Here is a 20,444-nt window from a genome sequence, read left to right as displayed (position 1 = left end):
TAGGGACCATCACCATAGTAATACACCATACTACTGAAGTAAGTAAGTAAGTAAGTAAAACTTTATTTCATCCCAAAAGGGAAAATACAAGCTCGCATATGTACATATAAGACAAATACAAGATGATAAAGAGTAAAAAGATATAAGAATGACAAACATGAGAGTATCAGAGAATTAAAGTATAAAAGTTTAAAGGCGTGATGATAAAACAAATGTAACACCCGAATAGATATGTACAAATAAGGCAAATACAAGATGATAAAGAGTAAAAAGACATAAGAATGGCAAACATAAGAGTATCAGAGAATTAAAGAATAAAAGTATAAAGGCGTGATAATATAACAAATGAACACCCGTATGGATGGCAAGAACTGGAAGAAAAAGCAGGCAACTAACGATTGAAACGGAAATTAAAGAGCTTAATGCACTGAGGGATAAAGGAAGATTTGTGTCGATTTGTTATTGCACTCGGAAGCCTCATCCGCCCACTGCTAGATATTATTGCACTGTTGAGATTAGGAAACAATGGGTGATTCTCGTCGGCAAGGATGGCGTCGAGCTTAGACTCTATAACATTATGATACATACACTCCATTGTGAGCTGGTCCCCACCCAGACTACGGTTAGCCTGTCTGATAACAGTACATCAGTATTAGCTTATTTAGCCAGTTTCCCTATCACAGAGTTACTAAGGTTACAGACCTATTCATTTGGGAGCGCATTTGAACATTGCCTTGTGCTCTGGATACCTGCGCTATATAAATAACAGTTATCTTTATTATTTGTATAGGCTACAGAAGAACAGGGTACGCAGGGCTGATTGTTGCCGATATTTGGTAATGTATTACAATGGATGTTCAGAGGTACGGTGTTCTCTATATTTAGTCCAAACTGATCTATATAAGCGAGCCGTGCGTCGTCATTAGGCATGTGTACTGGTAAGCTTTGAACTTTAAGTTGGTTATATTAAAGAAGCAGTAACGAGAGCAAGAACGGGAAGGTGATGGGGTGGGACGAGAGACATGCCTCCGTCGGAGGAACATTGTTCAGTCGGAGGAGTTTTGCATTCAGCCGGGGAAGAATCGGACCATTACTACTGGTGTATCCCCCCCCCCCACCCCTGTTATTCAACCTCACACAAAATATTTACACTAGCAAAACCTTGCGTTTAGAGTTACTTATATATAGACCTAATTTATAGATTAAGTACGGTATGTCTATAAGAATGCACAATTTGACCTCAATTGATTTTTAATTTCTGCCGGAGGACCCACACACCGTACATAAGAGATGGCTTTCATGGCCACAGGCCAACACTCCTTTATTATAAAAAGCCTTCATTTGCATTTACATGGCCCTTCCATAAACGTTCATGCCTCTACCTAAGTGAGTCTTAAAAATTTTGAATTTATCATTTTTTATTACTACACCTTCCGTTTAAAACTACTATAAAGACTTAACACGCCAGAATGCAACATGTGACCCTTGCACTGGAGTCGGCTAAAACGACCTCAGTACTATCCACTTCCTTTATATAAAATCCCTCTTTCGCCCATGTCCCTTCCACCAAAGATTGGCCTCACTACCTCAATCAGTCGGGGGGGGGGGGAGATTTTTAATGTGGATGGCCCCAACCCGCCACCTTTGAAATTTATGTGCACGCCACTGTAACGAGGGACATATATAAGCTCGAAATTAAAAATGAGAATATTTCAGGTTTAACTCCATATATTCATATACATTTGTATTCAAACATAACAACTTTATTACAAAATGTTAATAAAAATATGAATGCATACTGCCATAATTCTTCGAAGTTTTCTATTATTTGAACGCACACAGTATACAACGATCGTTTGAAACTATTCGATCATATTTCATAAGTTATTCTATTTTTGTTTCAACCTTTACATGAGTAGAAGGTAACACCTTCACTCGCGATGAGCAGTTTCTGTTGAGAATCACGCGGCAGAAACTATGTAATGACGTCATATGACAGCCATGCCGTTATAAATACAATACAATAACTGATTTTAGAACAGTCTGCTATGTCCATATCGTCTTGTGCTATATGCGTATAGAAGTATAAAAAGCGATAACTTTATCAATACGTCTTAAGAAGAAGGCTTCACAAACTTTAATGAAAGGTTTGCACAAATACAAAATATACAACATAAACCTTCGATATAAACCAAATATGTAATATAGTTTTACCCTTGAAAGTTGAAATAAATAAAATAAATAATTATCACAAAGAACAATAAATAATTGACAATAAACATAGACAAGAAGAATATTAATGTTATTTGGAAATGCTGTGACCCCGGTCTCTGAAAAATTGATCAATGTGGCATGTAACATGTTCTGGGGGAGGGGGGGGGGGGTGGGGATGTATAACATGCGGTATTTCTCTGTTAATAAATTAGAAAACAAACTCAACAATGTTTGGAAGTCAATCTGACAATTCAATCGCTTTTTCTTTTCAATTCTTGTTGAGGGTAGAAATATTTGTGGATATAATATAAGTGGGCATGTGCCATACGTCAACCAGAGCTTAAAGTGGTAAGCGTTGTGTATGATTGTCTCCGTTCATTAACGGTTTTAGTTCAATTTTTAGTTTAATCCCGTTTCAATCGTCTCTCAAACAGAACTGATGCAAACTTATTGTAAAATATATACAATGAAAATAAATATTGTCAAGGCGAAAATCAGTCAACTTAAACTACTATACCCAAGCTTAGTTCACCTCTGCACCCCTTTCTATAACTCATTGGTTGCAAGAACTATGAAAAACACTTTCTATATATATATATACGACCAAGGGCGGCGGATGCACTTTTAATCTGGGGGGGCACCGACATCAAAGGGCACTTTGCAGAAATTCGATTGGACTGATGCGGCCTTATATTTAGTACCCTTTATAACTCTTATTGTATTATCTTATTTGCGTATACACATCACTCCATCAACGCCCCCCCCCCCCCCCGAAGGAAAATATGCATACTGCACTGCAATATCCAATGTGCAAATTGGGAAACAAGGAACAAGTTTTCTTTTGAGACAAAATGAGGTGAAATCATGCTAGTTGCTAATAAAGTTGTATGCACGACTATCTAAGTGGAGCGCCACCATCGGTTGGCGCGGAGCGTACAAGAAAATTTTTGGTTTTACAAACCCCTCAGATGGCTGGAAACAGCCCTTCCCGAGTGTTCATTCTGGTTCCCTGGCCTCTTGCTAAGTGAAGACACCTCAATTTTTATGTAGAAAAAGGGCACATTTTTATCCTGAGGAAAAGTGGGGGGGCACGTGCCCCCTGTGCCCCCCCGGTTCCGCCGCCCTTGTATACGACGAACCAATTATACAAAAGATGCAAACGACATTAGATGAATGATCATCTTTACAATATATACTTACCCGTTTTCTTTGATTTCAGTTAATACGTGGTCGGTCAGTTCGGGAACAGGTGCCCAAGTCGAAGCACGCTGCGGTTTCGAATCTACATCGAAATATTTCTTAAATTTCTTCTTTCGAATATGTTTGGAACTTCATGTTAAATCTGTATGCCTTCGTTTACTCAGATATGGCCAGCTTTGAGCCTTTGTTATGTCGGAGGGTGGTAATTGTGGGAATGGAGGAGTGTATGGGGGTATTGTGCTATTCTACTTTATTTACATGATCAGGCGTGTGTGTGGGGGTGGGGTAGGGGGGTATGTGTGTGAATGGAGGGGGATAAAGTGCTACTACTTTATTTGCATAGTCAGGTATGTTTATGTGTGGGTGGGTGGGGGTACCTCAGTGTGAATAGATGGGGATAAAGTGCTACTACTTTATTGATATATAAAGAGTCATCCTTTGTTTTTATATATACGGGACCCCCTCTCGGGAAGGGCTGTTAACCATACTTGATATACTAGGACCTAGCATACCATACCCTAGCATACCATACCCTAGCATACCATACCCTAGCATACCTAGCAACCATACTAGGACCTAGCATGGAGTCTATTCCATTTAGAAATCCCCGTCAGAGTTTGCTCAAAATGACTTCCTCTTTCAGAATTTGACTTTGTATAACATTTGTAAAATAACTAAGTTTATGCTTATACTCACATGAGTTATCATTCAGGTCGTTATTACTTTTCGTATATACACACAGTCATTAATTCCGTCTCTATATTATCTTCAATATGACGTATTGGACGTTTAAGACATCACGCGCAATCCACTGCTGCACCTGGGTCCGCGTGTTCCTCCCACCCTCTCATTCGCATATGAAATTCTTCAGGCTGCTGCGACACCTGCGACGTATACCTCGGCGAAGCCCCGTTTTTGAGTTTTCGAATTTTACATTGTTGGAGAAATATGACAACCAAACAGATACATGATACGATCACAGGAACAAGTTGACTTATAAGTTTCGTTTTGCTGGACGCTGCACTCAACATTTCCTTTGGATAGGCATTGGATGCCTCTGTTACTAGTGGCCCGCTATCCTTTAGCGTAGATGTAGATGTGGCGACTGAGGAGAACGCCCGAGGATTTCTCTTATCCGACGTCGCCGTGTTAAAATTCATCATTGCACTGGTCTCTGATGGTACAGGTGTACCCTTCTCAAGATCAGAAATGAATTCTTCCAAAGGTGGGAAATAGTTACTATGAAACGTTTGACCTGGAAAAAGAAGACGGATCGGTGGGTCAATAAAAACGAATAGAAGGCATTGGCTATACATCAATATGAAATATAATATAGTCTACGCTCCATGGAATAAGCAGAATGAAACACGGAGTCGGCAGCTGAGAAGAGCTTGCCTGCTAAAGTCCTTCCAATGGGATGAGAAAAACATCTGAGAGCGGGTGAGGTACGTGGAGAGAATATTTGGAGTAAACTGAGGTCAGTCGTTATAACCAGAAAGTGAGGGGGGGGGGGGTGGGGGGGGGGTTGGGGAAGGTTGAGACAGAGGGAGGTGGAGAGTGGTGTGGAGACAGGTGAAGAGAGAGAGAGAGAGAGGAAAAACAACAGAAGAAAAATGGACAGTGACAAATCCACAATACGTCAAACAACTTTACCTATTAAGGGATATGAAGGCTGTTTCCATTTACTGACCTTCGTCATTTGAGGGATATGTTATATTCCATACAGTGACTGTTGTCGCTCAAGGGATATGTTGCATTTATTGCAGTGACTGTTGTCGCTTAAGGGATATATGTTATATTACTTACAGTGACCGTTGACCCTTAAGGGATATATGTTGCATTCATTGCAGTGACTGTTGTCGCGTAAGGGATATATGTTATATTCCATACAGTGACCGTTGTCCCTTAAGGGATATATGTTGCATTAATTGCAGTGACCATTGTCGCTTATGGGATATATGTTATATTACTTACAGTGACCGTTATCCCTAACGGGATGTACGTTGCATTCATTGCAGTGACTGTTGTCGCTTAAGGGATATATGTTATATTACTTACAGTGACCGTTATCCCTAACGGGATGTACGTTGCATTCATTGCAGTGACTGTTGTCGCTTAAGGGATATATGTTATATTACTTACAGTGACCGTTATCCCTAACGGGATGTACGTTGCATTCATTGCAGTGACTGTTGTCGCTTAAGGGATATATGTTATATTACTTACAGTGACCGTTATCCCTAACGGGATATACGTTGCATTCATTGCAGTGACTGTTGTCGCTTAAGGGATATATGTTATATTACTTACAGTGACCGTTATCCCTAACGGGATGTACGTTGCATTCATTGCAGTGACTGTTGTCGCTTAAGGGATATATGTTATATTACTTACAGTGACCGTTATCCCTAACGGGATGTACGTTGCATTCATTGCAGTGACTGTTGTCGCTTAAGGGATATATGTTATATTACTTACAGTGACCGTTATCCCTAACGGGATGTACGTTGCATTCATTGCAGTGACTGTTGTCGCTTAAGGGATATATGTTATATTACTTACAGTGACCGTTATCCCTAACGGGATGTACGTTGCATTCATTGCAGTGACTGTTGTCGCTTAAGGGATATATGTTATATTACTTACAGTGACCGTTATCCCTAACGGGATATACGTTGCATTCATTGCAGTGACTGTTGTCGCTTAAGGGATATATGTTATATTACTTACAGTGACCGTTATCCCTAACGGGATGTACGTTGCATTCATTGCAGTGACTGTTGTCGCTTAAGGGATATATGTTATATTACTTACAGTGACCGTTATCCCTAACGGGATGTACGTTGCATTCATTGCAGTGACTGTTGTCGCTTAAGGGATATATGTTATATTACTTACAGTGACCGTTATCCCTAACGGGATATACGTTGCATTCATTGCAGTGACTGTTGTCGCTTAAGGGATATATGTTATATTCCTTACAGTGACCGTTATCCCTAACGGGATATATGTTCATTCATTGTAGTGACTGTTGTCGTTTAAGGGATATATGTTATATTCCTTACAGTGACCGTTGTCCCTAAAGAGATATATGTTCATTCGTTGCAGTGACTGTTGCCGCTTAAGGGATATGTTGCAATCTTTGCAGTGACTGTTGTTACTTATGGGATAAATGTAGCATTCTTTGCACTGATCGTTACGTTCAAGGGATAGGTCTGTGTAACATTTCTCTGACGAACCTGAGCACGCACATGATGTAACGTCAGTATGGCTACATTGAGCCTATCCTCATCCGATTTCCCTGTAATCGTAGCTACGTTCGTGTGGCTACACAAGCATGATAGCCAAGAACCCATAAAAGCTTTCCTACATATCAGGCAACTAGGGACACATTTAACCTAATGCAGTCATGTCAACTAAAGACAATTGATCAAACTCAAACACCCTGTTAGGCTGTTAGATGTATCGACCAATTCAATTGTAACTCACTGGTATTTGGTCATTATTCCATTGGATTGTTGAGATTTCGAAATTAATTGGTATAGTTGCAAGAATCGCTCAGTATCGACATGTGAAAACGGGTCCGTTTATGAAAGATGCCATATTGTTGTCGTGGATTAGATTGCAAAAGAATACAAAATAAATAAAATCAAAGTTAAACTGAATCACTCTGACGACTTGGAAAATAAAAATGAGTTTAGGATTGACAGAATTTTTTGGGACAAACTTTTCAAACAAATGACAAAAGCAAAAGCAAGACACAATCCTTGAAAATAATCTCCATGTTCATTATTGACTGAATACAAGTAATATTAAGTAGACAGTTTGTCATTTACTATAAAACCGAGCCGGAAAAACATATTGTTTTGAAATGAACGACTGACATTTTCATACTTTTCCAATGGGAGGAGTAGAACGTCATTACGCTAGAGTGGTTATAGAGGGTTAACTTCATAAGGCGATAAATGACACGAAATTCACAAGGCAGTCAGTCTCCAGTCAACTTTTTACCCGTAAAATTGGACATATGACATGCGGTAAGCGAAAGAACAGAATTTGTACAATATATTCATCTGTTTTGTTGAGTATCCTATCATAAGAGGGATCTATATATATTTATATAATATTTATATTATATATATATATATATATATATATATTATTGTAGCTCACTCGAAATCCAGCCTTTCTCTAAATGCAGCATAGTTGTTATACAGTTTTCCCGTTATTCCTATATATATATATATATATATATATATATATATATATATATATATATATATATATATATATATATATATATATATTTATATATATATATATATATTTATATATATATATATATATATATATATATATATATATATATATATATATATATATATATATATATTTATATATATATATATATGGAACTTACTCAAAGTGCACATGCTCTGGCGACCCCGCCAGTCGCACTTTGTACCACAGTTGGTTTAATGCCTGATCGGCTACAATTACTGAACTCAATAACACACGCACGCTATCACTATCGCGGACTACTTCAAAGAATAATAAGAGACATCGGATTGTCAAGATTTTCATTGTTTTCCTAGTAACACCGTCATGGGTGACATTCCGGTTACTGTCATCAGGTTAGGGGACCCAAGTTGGCAGTACATCAAATTTCATTTTGGTGCCCAGGCTTATCTTGGGTGCCTTTAACAAGTAACGAAATCCCTAATTCCTGGTGGGATTTTTTGGGGGTATCTGGAAATTAATTTTGGATATCTCTAATTCAGTTTTGTACATCCGAAAATGGAATTTTGTTTATGTCTTATTCAGTTTTGCATATCTCTAATCAACTTTGGATATATCTTATTGAATTTTAAATATCATTAATTCAATGATTAATCAAAAATTCATTTTGAATATATCTACTTCAATTATGGATACCCAAAATGAATTTTTGATTCGTCTCATTCATTCTTGATATCCGCAATACAATTCTTGATATCTCTAAACCAGTTTTTTGTTATCTCTAATTCAGTGTTACATATCTCTTATTCAGTTTTCAATATCCGAAAGGAATTGTCTGTATCTCCTATTATATTTGGCAAATATCTATAAATCGATTTTAGATATCCATAATACAACCCTTGATATCCGCAATACAATTCTCGGTATCTCAAATTCTATTCTCGTTATCTGTCATTTTCCGATAACCCGATACAATTCTAGATATCTCTATATTGAATTTTCGATATCTCAAATTTAACTTTTCTACTTGCGAGATATCCATAATACAACCCTTGATACCCTCAATACAATTCTTGGTATCTCTAAATTTAGATATCAACAATTCATTTCTTAAAAGCTTTATTGAGATTTATTCTTGATATCTCAAATTTCAGCCCCGATATCTTAAAATGTATCGATAACTAGACGTTAAATATTTAAATAGTCAAAATAAATTATAACACAGCGTGCCATATGCACAGAACTGATTCGATTATATTACTTGAAGAATATCACAGAAAACAGACGAGCGCGGGAAAAAAACAAACAAATAACGGGCCCTTTCTGAAAATACAAATTGCACATAGAAGTATCATCACACAAAATCGTGCAAATCATAAGTTGCGAGATATTGACGTCACTACAGAACGACAAAATATATGAAATAAATAAAAGCTACCCGAATTAAATAGATGTCAGCTATGTATTAAAAGAATTTGATACTAATATACGATGGCCCTGTTCATATAAGCCGAAGGCTGTACTCATTATTACATCCATCCATACGGCAGACGATCATTTAATTTGCATATGTATAACCTTGGTTAGTTTGTGTGAACACTACACACGCCATCTTCCACCGACTGAAAAGCATTGTTGCATTGTCTGCGTATCTTGTCGTTGAAGGAAATCCAGCTAACATCTTCATTGTGTTCCGCATGTATGTGCATAGTCTAGGCTAAACCACTGTTTCAACACCCTGTAGGTAACACGAGGGCCTCTTTTCGTCGGGTGAGTCCCGTCGTGTATACGGAGGAGGAGGGGTAGGTATCCACGATTCAGTTAAGTATTGCTGAGGTCTTGAATTCGATTGATAATCATCCCATTGACCCATCTTTCTCTTCATGTCAAAGTCCCTGTGATAGTCACGTAGTATTATTCCCATCATTATTATAACCAGTAATAAAAACACACATGTCAAGGTAACAACCCAACAGATTACACCGCCATAAGCACAATTTCCATCGGCCTCGCGATCGTTGGCTGGTCGAGTGATTTGGCCTTGCGGGCTGAGAAGAGAGCTGTGACTTCTAGTTGATATGTGGCTCGGCGTTACCTCCTCATGCAAAGTGGGTCCGCTACTGCTTGTTTCCTCGGCGGACTGGGTTGAGCTCCCTGCAGAAGTTATTGGTGTGGTTTCAGCTCTTTGCTCGAAACGTTGTATCATAAACTTATCCAATGGGGGTATTTTATTACGGTGACCTATACAAGAAACAGAAAGAGTCATGTTGTAGGGTGTTTACCGTCACCATATTATATAAGGTGTCGTCACCCATGGTAACTTCGAATCGGTAAGCGACATCCACCGGCACACCTTTCCTCTCTGACTCATGACGTTAAAGAAGAAGGGTTTATTTTACTGAACGGCATCAGATCAAAGAATAAAATAGCATCTTTACTAGTCAGTTCATAATTGACAAACAAGTCAAATGATTTCCTTGTGTCCAATTCAGTCATGATGTGCCAGCAACATTCTCGTATTATTATTATTTGAATTCATATTCGTATATCATTATTATCATCATCATTACTATTACTATTGTCATTATTATTATTATTATTATTATTATCTATTATTATTATTAGGTTGCTCTCGTTGAGTATGTAGCCCTCTTGAATTCTTCTGAAAGTGTATATTAGTATGGAGGATACTTGAGTTAACACAAACGCCTGCTGGAAGACCAAATGGAAGCCTCGGAAGCAAAAAACTTCAGGAGTTCGGCGTCTCAGCCTATAGCCTTCGCTCTAGCCTATCACACTCAAGACGTGAAGACAACAACTCTGATACAGAGGAAGGTGATTTTGCTATATGGACTCCAGTATTGATCGACTACGCAAGACTCTCCTTAAAGAAATATAGTCACTTCAAGATGATTTCAACAAGGCGATTAAGAAGCTTAAACTCAACTCAGTGAGCAAAACGACATTTCGAGAGTCAGAGAGAGACATAGACGTAATACATTCGACGAGATAGTTAAAATCCTCGAAAGTGAGAAAGATCACCATGCCGGTCTTTTAAACAAACAAAAGCGGTTCTCAAGAAGAAATAAGGTATAGTTGGATTGAAGACCACAGAAAAAGGAGGACTATATTAATATTGCAAAAAAGGTTTTCGAAAAACTTGGGATACCATCATACAAGATAGAAAGAGCCCACCGGAGATGGCAAAGTAAGAAACGGAAGGGAAAGACATCTCTTGGTCAAACTGTCTTTTTCCAAGACCAAAATAACCATACTGTCGAATACAAGACGAGCTCTAGCCTCTGAGGGTTACTGTACCGTGGATGACTTAACACGCATGCAGTTGATTTGAAAGAAAAGAAGAAATGGCGTCCAGAGGTGCAAGAATTATATGGAAATGGAGTATGGCTGAGATGAATTATATAGAAATGGATTTAGGCTGAGATTGTTCGGTGTGGTTTGTGAAGAAGAAGAAGTGATGGAAAGCCTATTAAACTGAATCCCTCTTCTTTATTATCATGATCATAATGATGATCATTATCATGATCATCGTCATCGTCATCATATTATAACGTCCAGCCGTAAGAGTTCCTTGAAGAAGCTTCTGTTTGTTTCTCAAAGTGGATTTTCTCCCAAAACATTGCCTAAAGTACGACATTTATATAGCTAATACCTCTTTATTCAGCTTTTTGCAAACAAATCAAGCAAACAACAACACGAAAGTCTTCAAAATGCAAAATCCTTATCTGCACTACTTAAACGGTTATTGAACAATTGCTTGAGCAATCAAGAATTAACCTTTCCTATATCAAGATTTGTCATTTGTCAAAACTTATCAACATGTATCGATACGTCATCATGCAAAAAAGCAAAAAAAAAAAAACACAAAAATAAAACAAAAACGATACTGTCTCTGTGTGTAGAAAAAAACTAGGTAAGGACTGTAATGTATGTTATAGCTGAGATATAGTCTTACCTCCTTGATGTTTTCTTCGGCTTACTGCTTTATATGAATAAACATCGCCAGTGTCGAACGTACTGATGTGTCCCTCGTCATCTGTAACTGTTATATTAGAAGAACACACCCACATATCTGGTAATCCCTGCGATGAGCATTGCTCGTTAGTTGTTACTCTCACGTTTCTGGTTTGGTGACAAAGTGAACAAGGGAGACACCGTCTGGTGACTTCATCAAGGTAATCACCTAACAAAACAAAAAAGAAAGTTTTATTTTTAGTTCCGGTTAACAAAGCAGCAACTTTTAAAAGTTATTGTAAAGAAAAGAACGCAAGTTAATACTGTATAGAGTTAAAGGAGCATATCGTCTCACAATTAAACGAAGATCAAGGTGTATAGCTCTGAAGAAGATATCGACAGCGTCAAGAATGTACTCTCGTCTTGGAATCTAATTCTACATTATAACGATGGTCAATTGTGCAATCTCATTTATCCCGTAGTGTAATGTAGTGTTGTTATGTAGTGTAGTGTAATGTAGTGTTATATAGCGTAATGTAGTGTAGTGCAGTGTAATGTGTTGGAATGTAGTGTGGGGTAATGTAGTGTGTTATGTAGTGTAGTGCAGTGTATAATGTGTTGGATTGTAGTGTAGCGTAATGTATAGTGTTATGTAGTGTAATGTGTTAGAATGTAGTGTGGGTTAATGTAGTGTAATGTATTTAGTGTAGTGTAGTTAGTGTAATGTAGTGTAGTTAGTGTAGCGTAATGTGTTGGAATGTAGTGTGGGGTAATGTAGTTAGTGTAATGTAGTGTATGTAATGGGGTGATATCATCCTGATAGAACAGGTTTGTTTATAAATCACCACCGACAAGTGCATACCGAGTACTGTTCAACCTATGATGGTAATTAAGAAAGATAACTACAGTTGATGAGTAAGCGTGATGCTTTCATTTGGATTTGACAATTTTTTTTGGGAGACTTTTCTCATTTACAATTAATGAAATTCATTACAATTGCACTATGGAAGCCTTGATATCTTCAGATCCAACATAAAACATTGACATCCCCCGGTCGATCAAAAATTTAGAAGAAAAATACAAATCACAGTAATAAAATATTTTGTTCGTAAGATTCCTACAATCGCTCTAAAGTGGGATACTTACGCAAGTGGGATTAATTGCAATCACTTGCGAGCGAAAACGACAGTTTGTGAGATATACCAGTCAGCATATATATACACAACAGTTGATTGGCTGCCAAGTGTTGTCCAGTGTTTGTGACGTCATCGATCCAAGGTGTAACATACAGCGTTTTGCAACTTTGAATACGGAGTATTGCTTAATGCGGTTGTGCAATGTGAATCGATGATAACTTCAGCGCCTCCAGATTGCCCCTCCCCCTTCCCATCCATGCACCCCTTCGAGACACGAGGTTTAAGTCTCACCGTGACGCCGCTATAAATGCATACCTTACTTCATAAAACTGTTTCTGAGATTGAAGCAAATTCGAAACGCACATACCTGGGGAGCATTGATGTCGACACTCTCTGTTACTGTTTGATGTACATTCACGAACAGTGTCTTCTTCGTCCAGACATGGTCTACACTTCTTACATCCCCCTCTACGAGTGGAAGAGTCCGAAAAATACCCTATGTAATGTGTGAAAATGTTATACGGATGAACAAAGGCGTCACACAGTATTGTAATAAAGAAGCTAGTTACCGTATACTTTTAATGGCACATTTTTTAAATTACCCAAAGTTAATATCCCACGAATGAATAGGTATAAAGTATTGCAATAAAGAAACTAGTTTAATGGCCCACATTATTGAAATCACGCACCAGGAAGACGGAAGCAGTTTCATGACTTGGCTTGATCAAAAGTTTATTTTTTGCTAATATTAAACTTTCATTTGAAATAATGACGTTCATCCCTTTGATTTTGCATGTAATTGAAATGATGGAAGAGTCACAGGGCGTTGAAATGTTTAGAATCGATCTCAGTTAATTAATAGAAAGCTTTTTTTACGACAACTGCTACTATAAATAAGGCAAATTTCACAGTAAAGGCGAATACTGACGTCACCAATTGATGTCACATTACGAAGAAATATGAGATAATCAACATTAATGTAACGAAACTACTACGCGGTTTACCACTGACTACCATAGAAGTGCCTAAGTTCACGTATAGATGATATTTATGATACAGCATCACTGATTGCTTCGCTCAATTTACACGACAACAAACGGTACACAAACACTAACAGATGCAACCTCCAACAATCCAAAGTACAAGATTTACATGCGAGAGAGGGCCATTGCTAACACAATTGAGGAATCATTTGAGGCCGGTATGATGTAAAGGCAATTGTACGACATGGTTATTTTTAACATATCAAGCCTATGGTTAAATCCATCGTTGGGTTATACGAGGGCGCATCTATCGACTAAATGTTCCGCAACAAGAAAGCAAAAATACCATACAATACTATTGTATTGTATTGTAATTTTTTGAAGAACAATAACATGAGCAAAACTCTTTCATAGCTATGGCTATTGTAGTCCAGGGAAAACTGTTAACGTAGTTATATAGAAAAGGATTCTTTTTTATCTTCTTCTCGAGAAGGCTGTCCGGCTGTATTGGCTATCTGAACAAAATCAATGAAGATATTTTCCAAAACGAGAAAACAAATGTTTTGCTCTACAGTCCAATGGCTTAACATGGTTGAACATAATGTCTCTTTTTTGTTTCACATCATCGGTGTACTTTAAGGACAGTTACTCGACCCGTAACGAAAAGAGAAATTTCGTGCTCATCCTTAGACCAAGGGTGAGCACGATATTAATCTTGCGGGCCGCAACGAGTTTGTACATAAACAAACTTGAAAATATTACATTATGTCTGTATGAGAAATAACTGATGAATAAGTTCGATGTGGCGCATTGTTCATTGGTTATGTTCATGTATCGCATATAACACAAGTTTAGCGTTACATGTAAACCCTTGAAAGTAAACATCACCTGTTTTCCTGTCGGCCATTCAGTGAAATTCATTGTTCTGGTCACTTATGGTCAGTGGATAAAAGCATGACCCAGCTTCTCCCATGAGTACCGAGCCACAACCCACTAGAGCCCCCACCCCTCAGAAGCGATACCAAGAATACACCCATGCTTGCTTGGACTTTGATTTCATGTTTAAATCGCACCCTTATCGACCATCTTCACAACCCCTAAAACTCTTGATAATTTTCCAAACGTTCTGTCTGGTCCTACAAGTTTTTTTGAACAGTCGGTTGGGAAGTTATGGCCCCACTTGACCAAACATGATATACCTGTCCATCTATACACAACGTATTGCAAAACGCAATTACATTATCTATATACGTGTCTAGTGATTTCACCTAACCGCGCGCATTCCAGTTTGTGCGTAACATAGTGCTGAATGCGCATGAAAACTTACCGCTTGGACATCTCTTACAAGTTGTATCACTGGTTTCCGTACACTCCTGCAGGACTCCGTACCCAGGCGGACACATGTAACACGTCTGGCATCGAATAAACGTTTCGGCGTTTTTTCCAAGAATTTTGAATTGTCCTGCCGCACATGGATGGTCTTCAAATATTGCGAACTGTAAGAAACGAAGGGAGAAGGAACTTATTAGGAGCATAACCAATATCATGCAAGAGATCGACCGGAGGCCGCGGTAGGCGACACTAAAAATTACCTCCTATATAGTCATGACACGTTTTATTTATTAATTTGTTTGTTCTTTCAACTTTATACCTCACACAAACATGAATCAATACAATTATGACTTGAAATAATAATAATAATACTAATAAAAAGAAACAACACTGAACAACAACCATGTTTTATTTCTTCCGCATAACGAGAAGGGCAGAAATGTACGGTATGCACTTCCGTAGTAACTATTAATAGCCATGACGCAAGGGGGACTCCAACGGGAATTTTGTAACTGCCAAAATATAACACAACTAACGCAATAAACGATGAGTGTGTTTTACTCATTCAATTTCGACAAAAGAAGCAACAGGATCCAGTCTTTACAAGAAAACAGTAGTCGCTTTGTTGTATACATTGCTGTATACTTGAATGTCATTCAAGAAATAATATTCACTTACACAGCAGGTAGTAAAGTCACTTATGTTCAGGAAGATGAGTTCATACGCAATATCCACTGATATATTACGATATAACGCCTAGTAACGCCTGATAACCCCTTGAAATTCACGTGTAGTTTGCTTTTGTACATATGCAACTATGTCCAGTCTTAACCACGGTTAACCTCCAAACGGAGAGAAGAAATATGGAAGCGAAGGAGGGTAGAGACAGTAAGAGGAGGAGGAGTAGAGAAGTCAGGAAATGGATAAATGAAGATGCATTAATATATGACGATGGGATGAGGAAGACAGATAGGGAAAGGGATGGGTTCGTGGGTTGAATACAGTGAGGGGGGGGGGGGCAGGTAAGAGTAGGGGATGAAATGTAGGGTTAGAACTGGAAAGGTGCGTGCGATTGGTAACGTGTTCCAAGATTTTTCCAGCTTTGACCTATTTGATAACACGTCGGGGGAATTTTCCTTGGTTCCGAAATAACTCGTTCAATTGATCGCGTGATTGCACTAGAGGAAGTTCCTGTTTAAAAGCGGAACGATTACACTCAGGAAATTAAACTCTACTTATAGCTGAATTGTCTCGGTTTCTGTCGTTATCAACAGACAATATGGGCCTTAACATAATTGAAGTTGGCAAAAGTTGGCAAATGTGGCCGGTCTTATGACCGAAAATCAAAGTTAGAGGTGTTGTGTGTTAGAACTTCTGTTTCGACACTATTTTAAGTTATAGCTATAGTCAAATCTTCATTACGAAGAATTGTTCCCGAACTTCAAGGCCAAAAAATAATAGTAGATACATATCAAAGAAACAGTGACGTGCACGGGATTATATAGATGGGGCTGACGAGGGGGGGGGGGGGTCCCAAATGGCCACGAAGGCGGATCATAAATTATCCTAAAGATGGATGTTGCTGTGGGGTCGTTTATTGCATCTTGCATAGGAAATCTGATCAGTCCTACCAGAGACAGTTTAGAAATCAAACTGTGTATTCTGAGGCATAGCTAGACTGTTAATTAGGTCTATAATTTGGTCCAAAAGCAAGGCTGTGCTGGTGAGTACTTACGAATTGAATACGTTGCACAATCCCCTCACTAAACCCCCAACTCCTGGCGGAGCTAGGGGTATTGGTCAGGAGGGGCGAGAATGGTCTGTAGGTGCGCTTTCGACACTATCCAAGCGGAGCGCCACCACAGGTTGGCGCGTAGCGTACAGAAATTTTTTGAGTAAAGATACTCCCTAGATCGCCGGAAATGACCCTTTCCGGGCCTGCCCAGCAAACACAAAAACGTTTTTAAAACGTTATTAAAAGGTTTCGTCTTTTGTTTTGATAAAGTTATTTGTGGTGTAATAAATATGTCACGAAAACCTTTTCAGACTATTATTTCAAAACATTTTTTCGTTAAAACATTAATATAACATTACTTTAACATTATTATCTCATAAAAACGTTATGCCGACGTTTTTATAACACCACATTTAACGTTATAAAAACATATTTTAGAGGCTCTTTTAAAAATGTTATGATAACGTTTTGTGTTTGCTGGGTGGCTAATTTGCAGATAAACGAAGAATATATAGGTGTAATCGCCAAATTACACCAACAAAATGTGACAAATGACAATAGGTAGATGAGAGCGCTATAAGAAAGTCAATAATTGCGAATAAGTAAAAAGTGGTAAAGAGCTGAAAAGGGCTCCAGCAGTCCATTTAAGTCCGCCAGGGAGGGCATACGCCCCCCCCCCCCTGATTGTATGGACGCTCCGCCACTGCCCACCCCACCCGTAATTGACGTAATCACCGACCAGCTCGATATTGAATCCCCCAGAAACCGTTGTCATTACTTCAAGAAAATATTCTTCCCAAAAACATTGGCCTCTTACCTGAAGGACCCCTTCCTAGAGGAAAACAGGGTCAAGGGTCCGAGATATTCGTTATTATGGTCTAAATGCTCCGTATAAATTTGCTTATAATATGTACTTTATAAAGAAAGGCCTTTGCAACTCCACAAGATTCCCCAACCCCAAACTATTTGCACGTCATATACTTTCCCCTGCCCCAGAGCTGCTACTAACGAGCGTGAGATACAGCTTCAATGTGCTACGGAGCTTCATGTATATAGTGAATAGCCTACGCTACATCATATGGTGAACACACACACACACACACATTTAAATATGTAACTTACCACAGGATCGATACCAGCCAGTAACTTCACTGCATAAGCCGTTAAAAACAAATTCAGAGCCATCATTGTGTTCTGTAGACTGACTAACTGCACACGGAGTAACGTGTTAAGCGGTTGTGATGTTCAGTTGTCAATGACGAGATTCTTTTATAAATATTGCAACGCGACCTTAAGCATTATGTTCGCGTTGCACAATAGGGAAATTCCCAAGAAGATAAAGCCGCACAGTCATACGATCACGACAACAGAGCTCAAACCTTGTTTTGCTTTTCTTTACAATATTTCAATCATTTATTATCAGAACAAAATAGCATATATTCAATAAGTTGTTGAGAACATTCCTAAATACAGAGAATTATTGCCAAATATGGAAACATTTCAAATGCATGACATTTCAAGAATAATTCAGTTATAAATAGTCATATAGTAGGAAATGATATCACAATATTGAGATGGGATTCCCAACTTACATTGTGCAAAAGTTTAAGTGTTACCTTTTTTCTACCAAGGGAATACCCCTTTAAAGAAATACCCGAAACTCATGCCAATTAATAAAGGGAACAACTTGCAAGGTGAAAGTGCAATAGTTCGAAGCTTAATTAAAGATCGCTAGATATATAGGCCCCCTAGGTTCACAAACTTAGTCGTATACACGCTAAATTATCATACTACGGTTGCACCATATCACTGCAAATTATATTACGACGAGCGCTGATATTCATATAGCAGCACTATAATACTATAAAAACACCGTTTGAGATGTCGACTGTCTAAAAGCATTCTTCGTTCTTACAATACCACTATGATATCCTATGTTACCTATCTTACTGCAATTCTGCTTGGGCCGACGACAGCTGAAACTTCAGGTTCCGTCCACAAAGTGCTCCTCTCTTTCTGACAGAAATACTCTTTTCGTGAAAGGTATTCACTTTAATTCCTTTATTCCAGTATAAATAGCATAAAATACAATTGTATAAGTAGGAGAATATAAAAAGTTATGATACATAACGATAAAAAATAACAATAACATTAATAAGAAAAGCGAAAAAGGGGGCATTTAATAGGTTACCGTAGTAACACCATCAACAGTTTCAAACTGTAAGTCAATAAAGACACATTACATCAAATCAAATCAGTTAAATTGATTGCCATTTTGAAAAAAAAAATAGAAAAAAAAATATATATACAAATGAAACGTTGAAAATTTGAATCCTATATTTTCGTTTTATTGCACGATTTCGTATATTATTTGTTAGTTAGTAGACAAAAAGATTTCAGTTCTCTATTAAGAGGGCGTTTACTCTCCTTATGAATGTTCCTGGTGAGTCTGATAAATTCATATTTAGCTGCACCGTTAACATTATTAGTAATGCTCTTACAATCGAACTTTAAAATCTTTGCACAATACTTTAATAAAGCTCTCATTCTTATCACGAGTTAATAAGAGATGGTACCAAACAGGGACAGCGTATACTAAATGAGGCAGCATCGATGTAACAAATATATGTTTCCTCACCTCTCACTTGAAAAACGTGACAAGACATGTTAATGGAGATACAATGTAGTAAACTCTTTGCAATATGTTAGAAATATGACTCATGAATGTTAGTTTGTCATCAATGCGATCACCAAGGTATATAGTTTCCAGGGGCGTATCCAGGATTTTCCAATAGGGGGGGGGGCGCCAGGCATGAATGATCGCCGTCCTGGGGGATGGGTCTAAGGGGAGGGGTGTACAATTTTTGCTTTCAAAGAAGGGCTGAAATGCAAAATGGTGTCATATGCATGGGCGGCGATCCGTACTTCCCAGTGGGGGGGGGGGGGAGATATGACCTTGTTGACTATCTAAGCATAGCGCCACCATAGGTTGGCGCGAAGCGTACAAGAAAATTTTGGGATTAACAAACCCTCTAGATGGCCGGAAACGGCACTTCCCGAGGTTTCCAAGCGGCATATACCCAACTTTAAAATAAGGATGTCATGTCCGAAATATCTCATAATCAGGATCCAAAATACTTTTTTTTTTAATTTCGGGTGTTATTTTGGGAAAATTGCCCCTGTCAATCTTGTTTCAGGCGCAACGTTAGAATGTTCGAGAGCTCTGTTATATTATTCGATGAAGAAAATGGCCTCATGCAGGCTATTATAGGCCTATACACATGCAATACACAATTACACATAGTTACATTCCTATGTACCGATTGCTAGGGCATCCAGGTGAAACGTGTATTAAGCATTACCCTGGTTACATGAGATTCTCAGCTGTTCGAGGGAACATGTACGAGTGTAGGCCTACTATAGGGCCTATATGAATACTATGAGGGTGCATATATGTACTATATCAATACCGTGGGCGCAATAATACATTTTGTTGTTATAGGGCTAATGAAGCCTACAGTCAACTATTTTTGCTTTATAAAGACGCTTTATTTGAAAAGATCGCACTGCGTTTATGGTAGGCGAGAAATGAAGCTAAAAAAGAGCCGTACATTAACGAAGATGCATAAA

At 38.2% G+C, this 20,444-nt stretch overlaps 1 protein-coding gene across 2 annotated transcripts; it reads right to left on the bottom strand.

Annotated features, from left to right (window-relative positions):
- Positions 1–1,723: 1,723 nt before the first annotated feature.
- On the bottom strand, positions 1,724–18,094 carry LOC139979820 (uncharacterized). 2 transcript variants are annotated; one of them, XM_071990947.1, is made up of 5 exons: positions 17,937–18,094; positions 15,075–15,243; positions 13,132–13,260; positions 11,630–11,857; positions 1,724–4,669 (listed from the first exon to the last, which is right to left on the bottom strand). In XM_071990947.1, exons 1-5 carry the CDS (start codon positions 18,000–18,002, stop codon positions 4,212–4,214), a joined length of 1,050 nt encoding a protein of 349 aa, XP_071847048.1. In that variant the 5' UTR covers positions 18,003–18,094; the 3' UTR covers positions 1,724–4,211. The 2 variants fall into 2 exon arrangements, with proteins under 2 accessions (XP_071847048.1, XP_071847047.1); XM_071990946.1 differs by lacking the exon at positions 1,724–4,669 and adding an exon at positions 7,809–9,894.
- Between the last annotated feature and the right edge of the window lie 2,350 nt (positions 18,095–20,444).

The sequence above is a fragment of the Apostichopus japonicus genome, chromosome 14 (genome assembly GCF_037975245.1).
Source record: "Apostichopus japonicus isolate 1M-3 chromosome 14, ASM3797524v1, whole genome shotgun sequence".
Taxonomy (NCBI): Eukaryota; Metazoa; Echinodermata; class Holothuroidea; order Aspidochirotida; family Stichopodidae; genus Apostichopus; species Apostichopus japonicus.
This window is presented reverse-complemented; position numbering and strand designations above follow the sequence as displayed.

Coding starts and splice junctions, on each gene's coding strand:
- LOC139979820 (XM_071990946.1), bottom strand. CDS start 18,002: ATGATGGCTCTGAATTTGTTTTTAACGGCTTATGCAGTGAAGTTACTG. Junction 15,244..17,936: donor TGGCTGGTATCGATCCTGTG/GTAAGTTACATA, acceptor CGTTTCTTACAG/TTCGCAATATTTGAAGACCA. Junction 11,858..13,131: donor TCGACATCAATGCTCCCCAG/GTATGTGCGTTT, acceptor TTGTTTTGTTAG/GTGATTACCTTGATGAAGTC.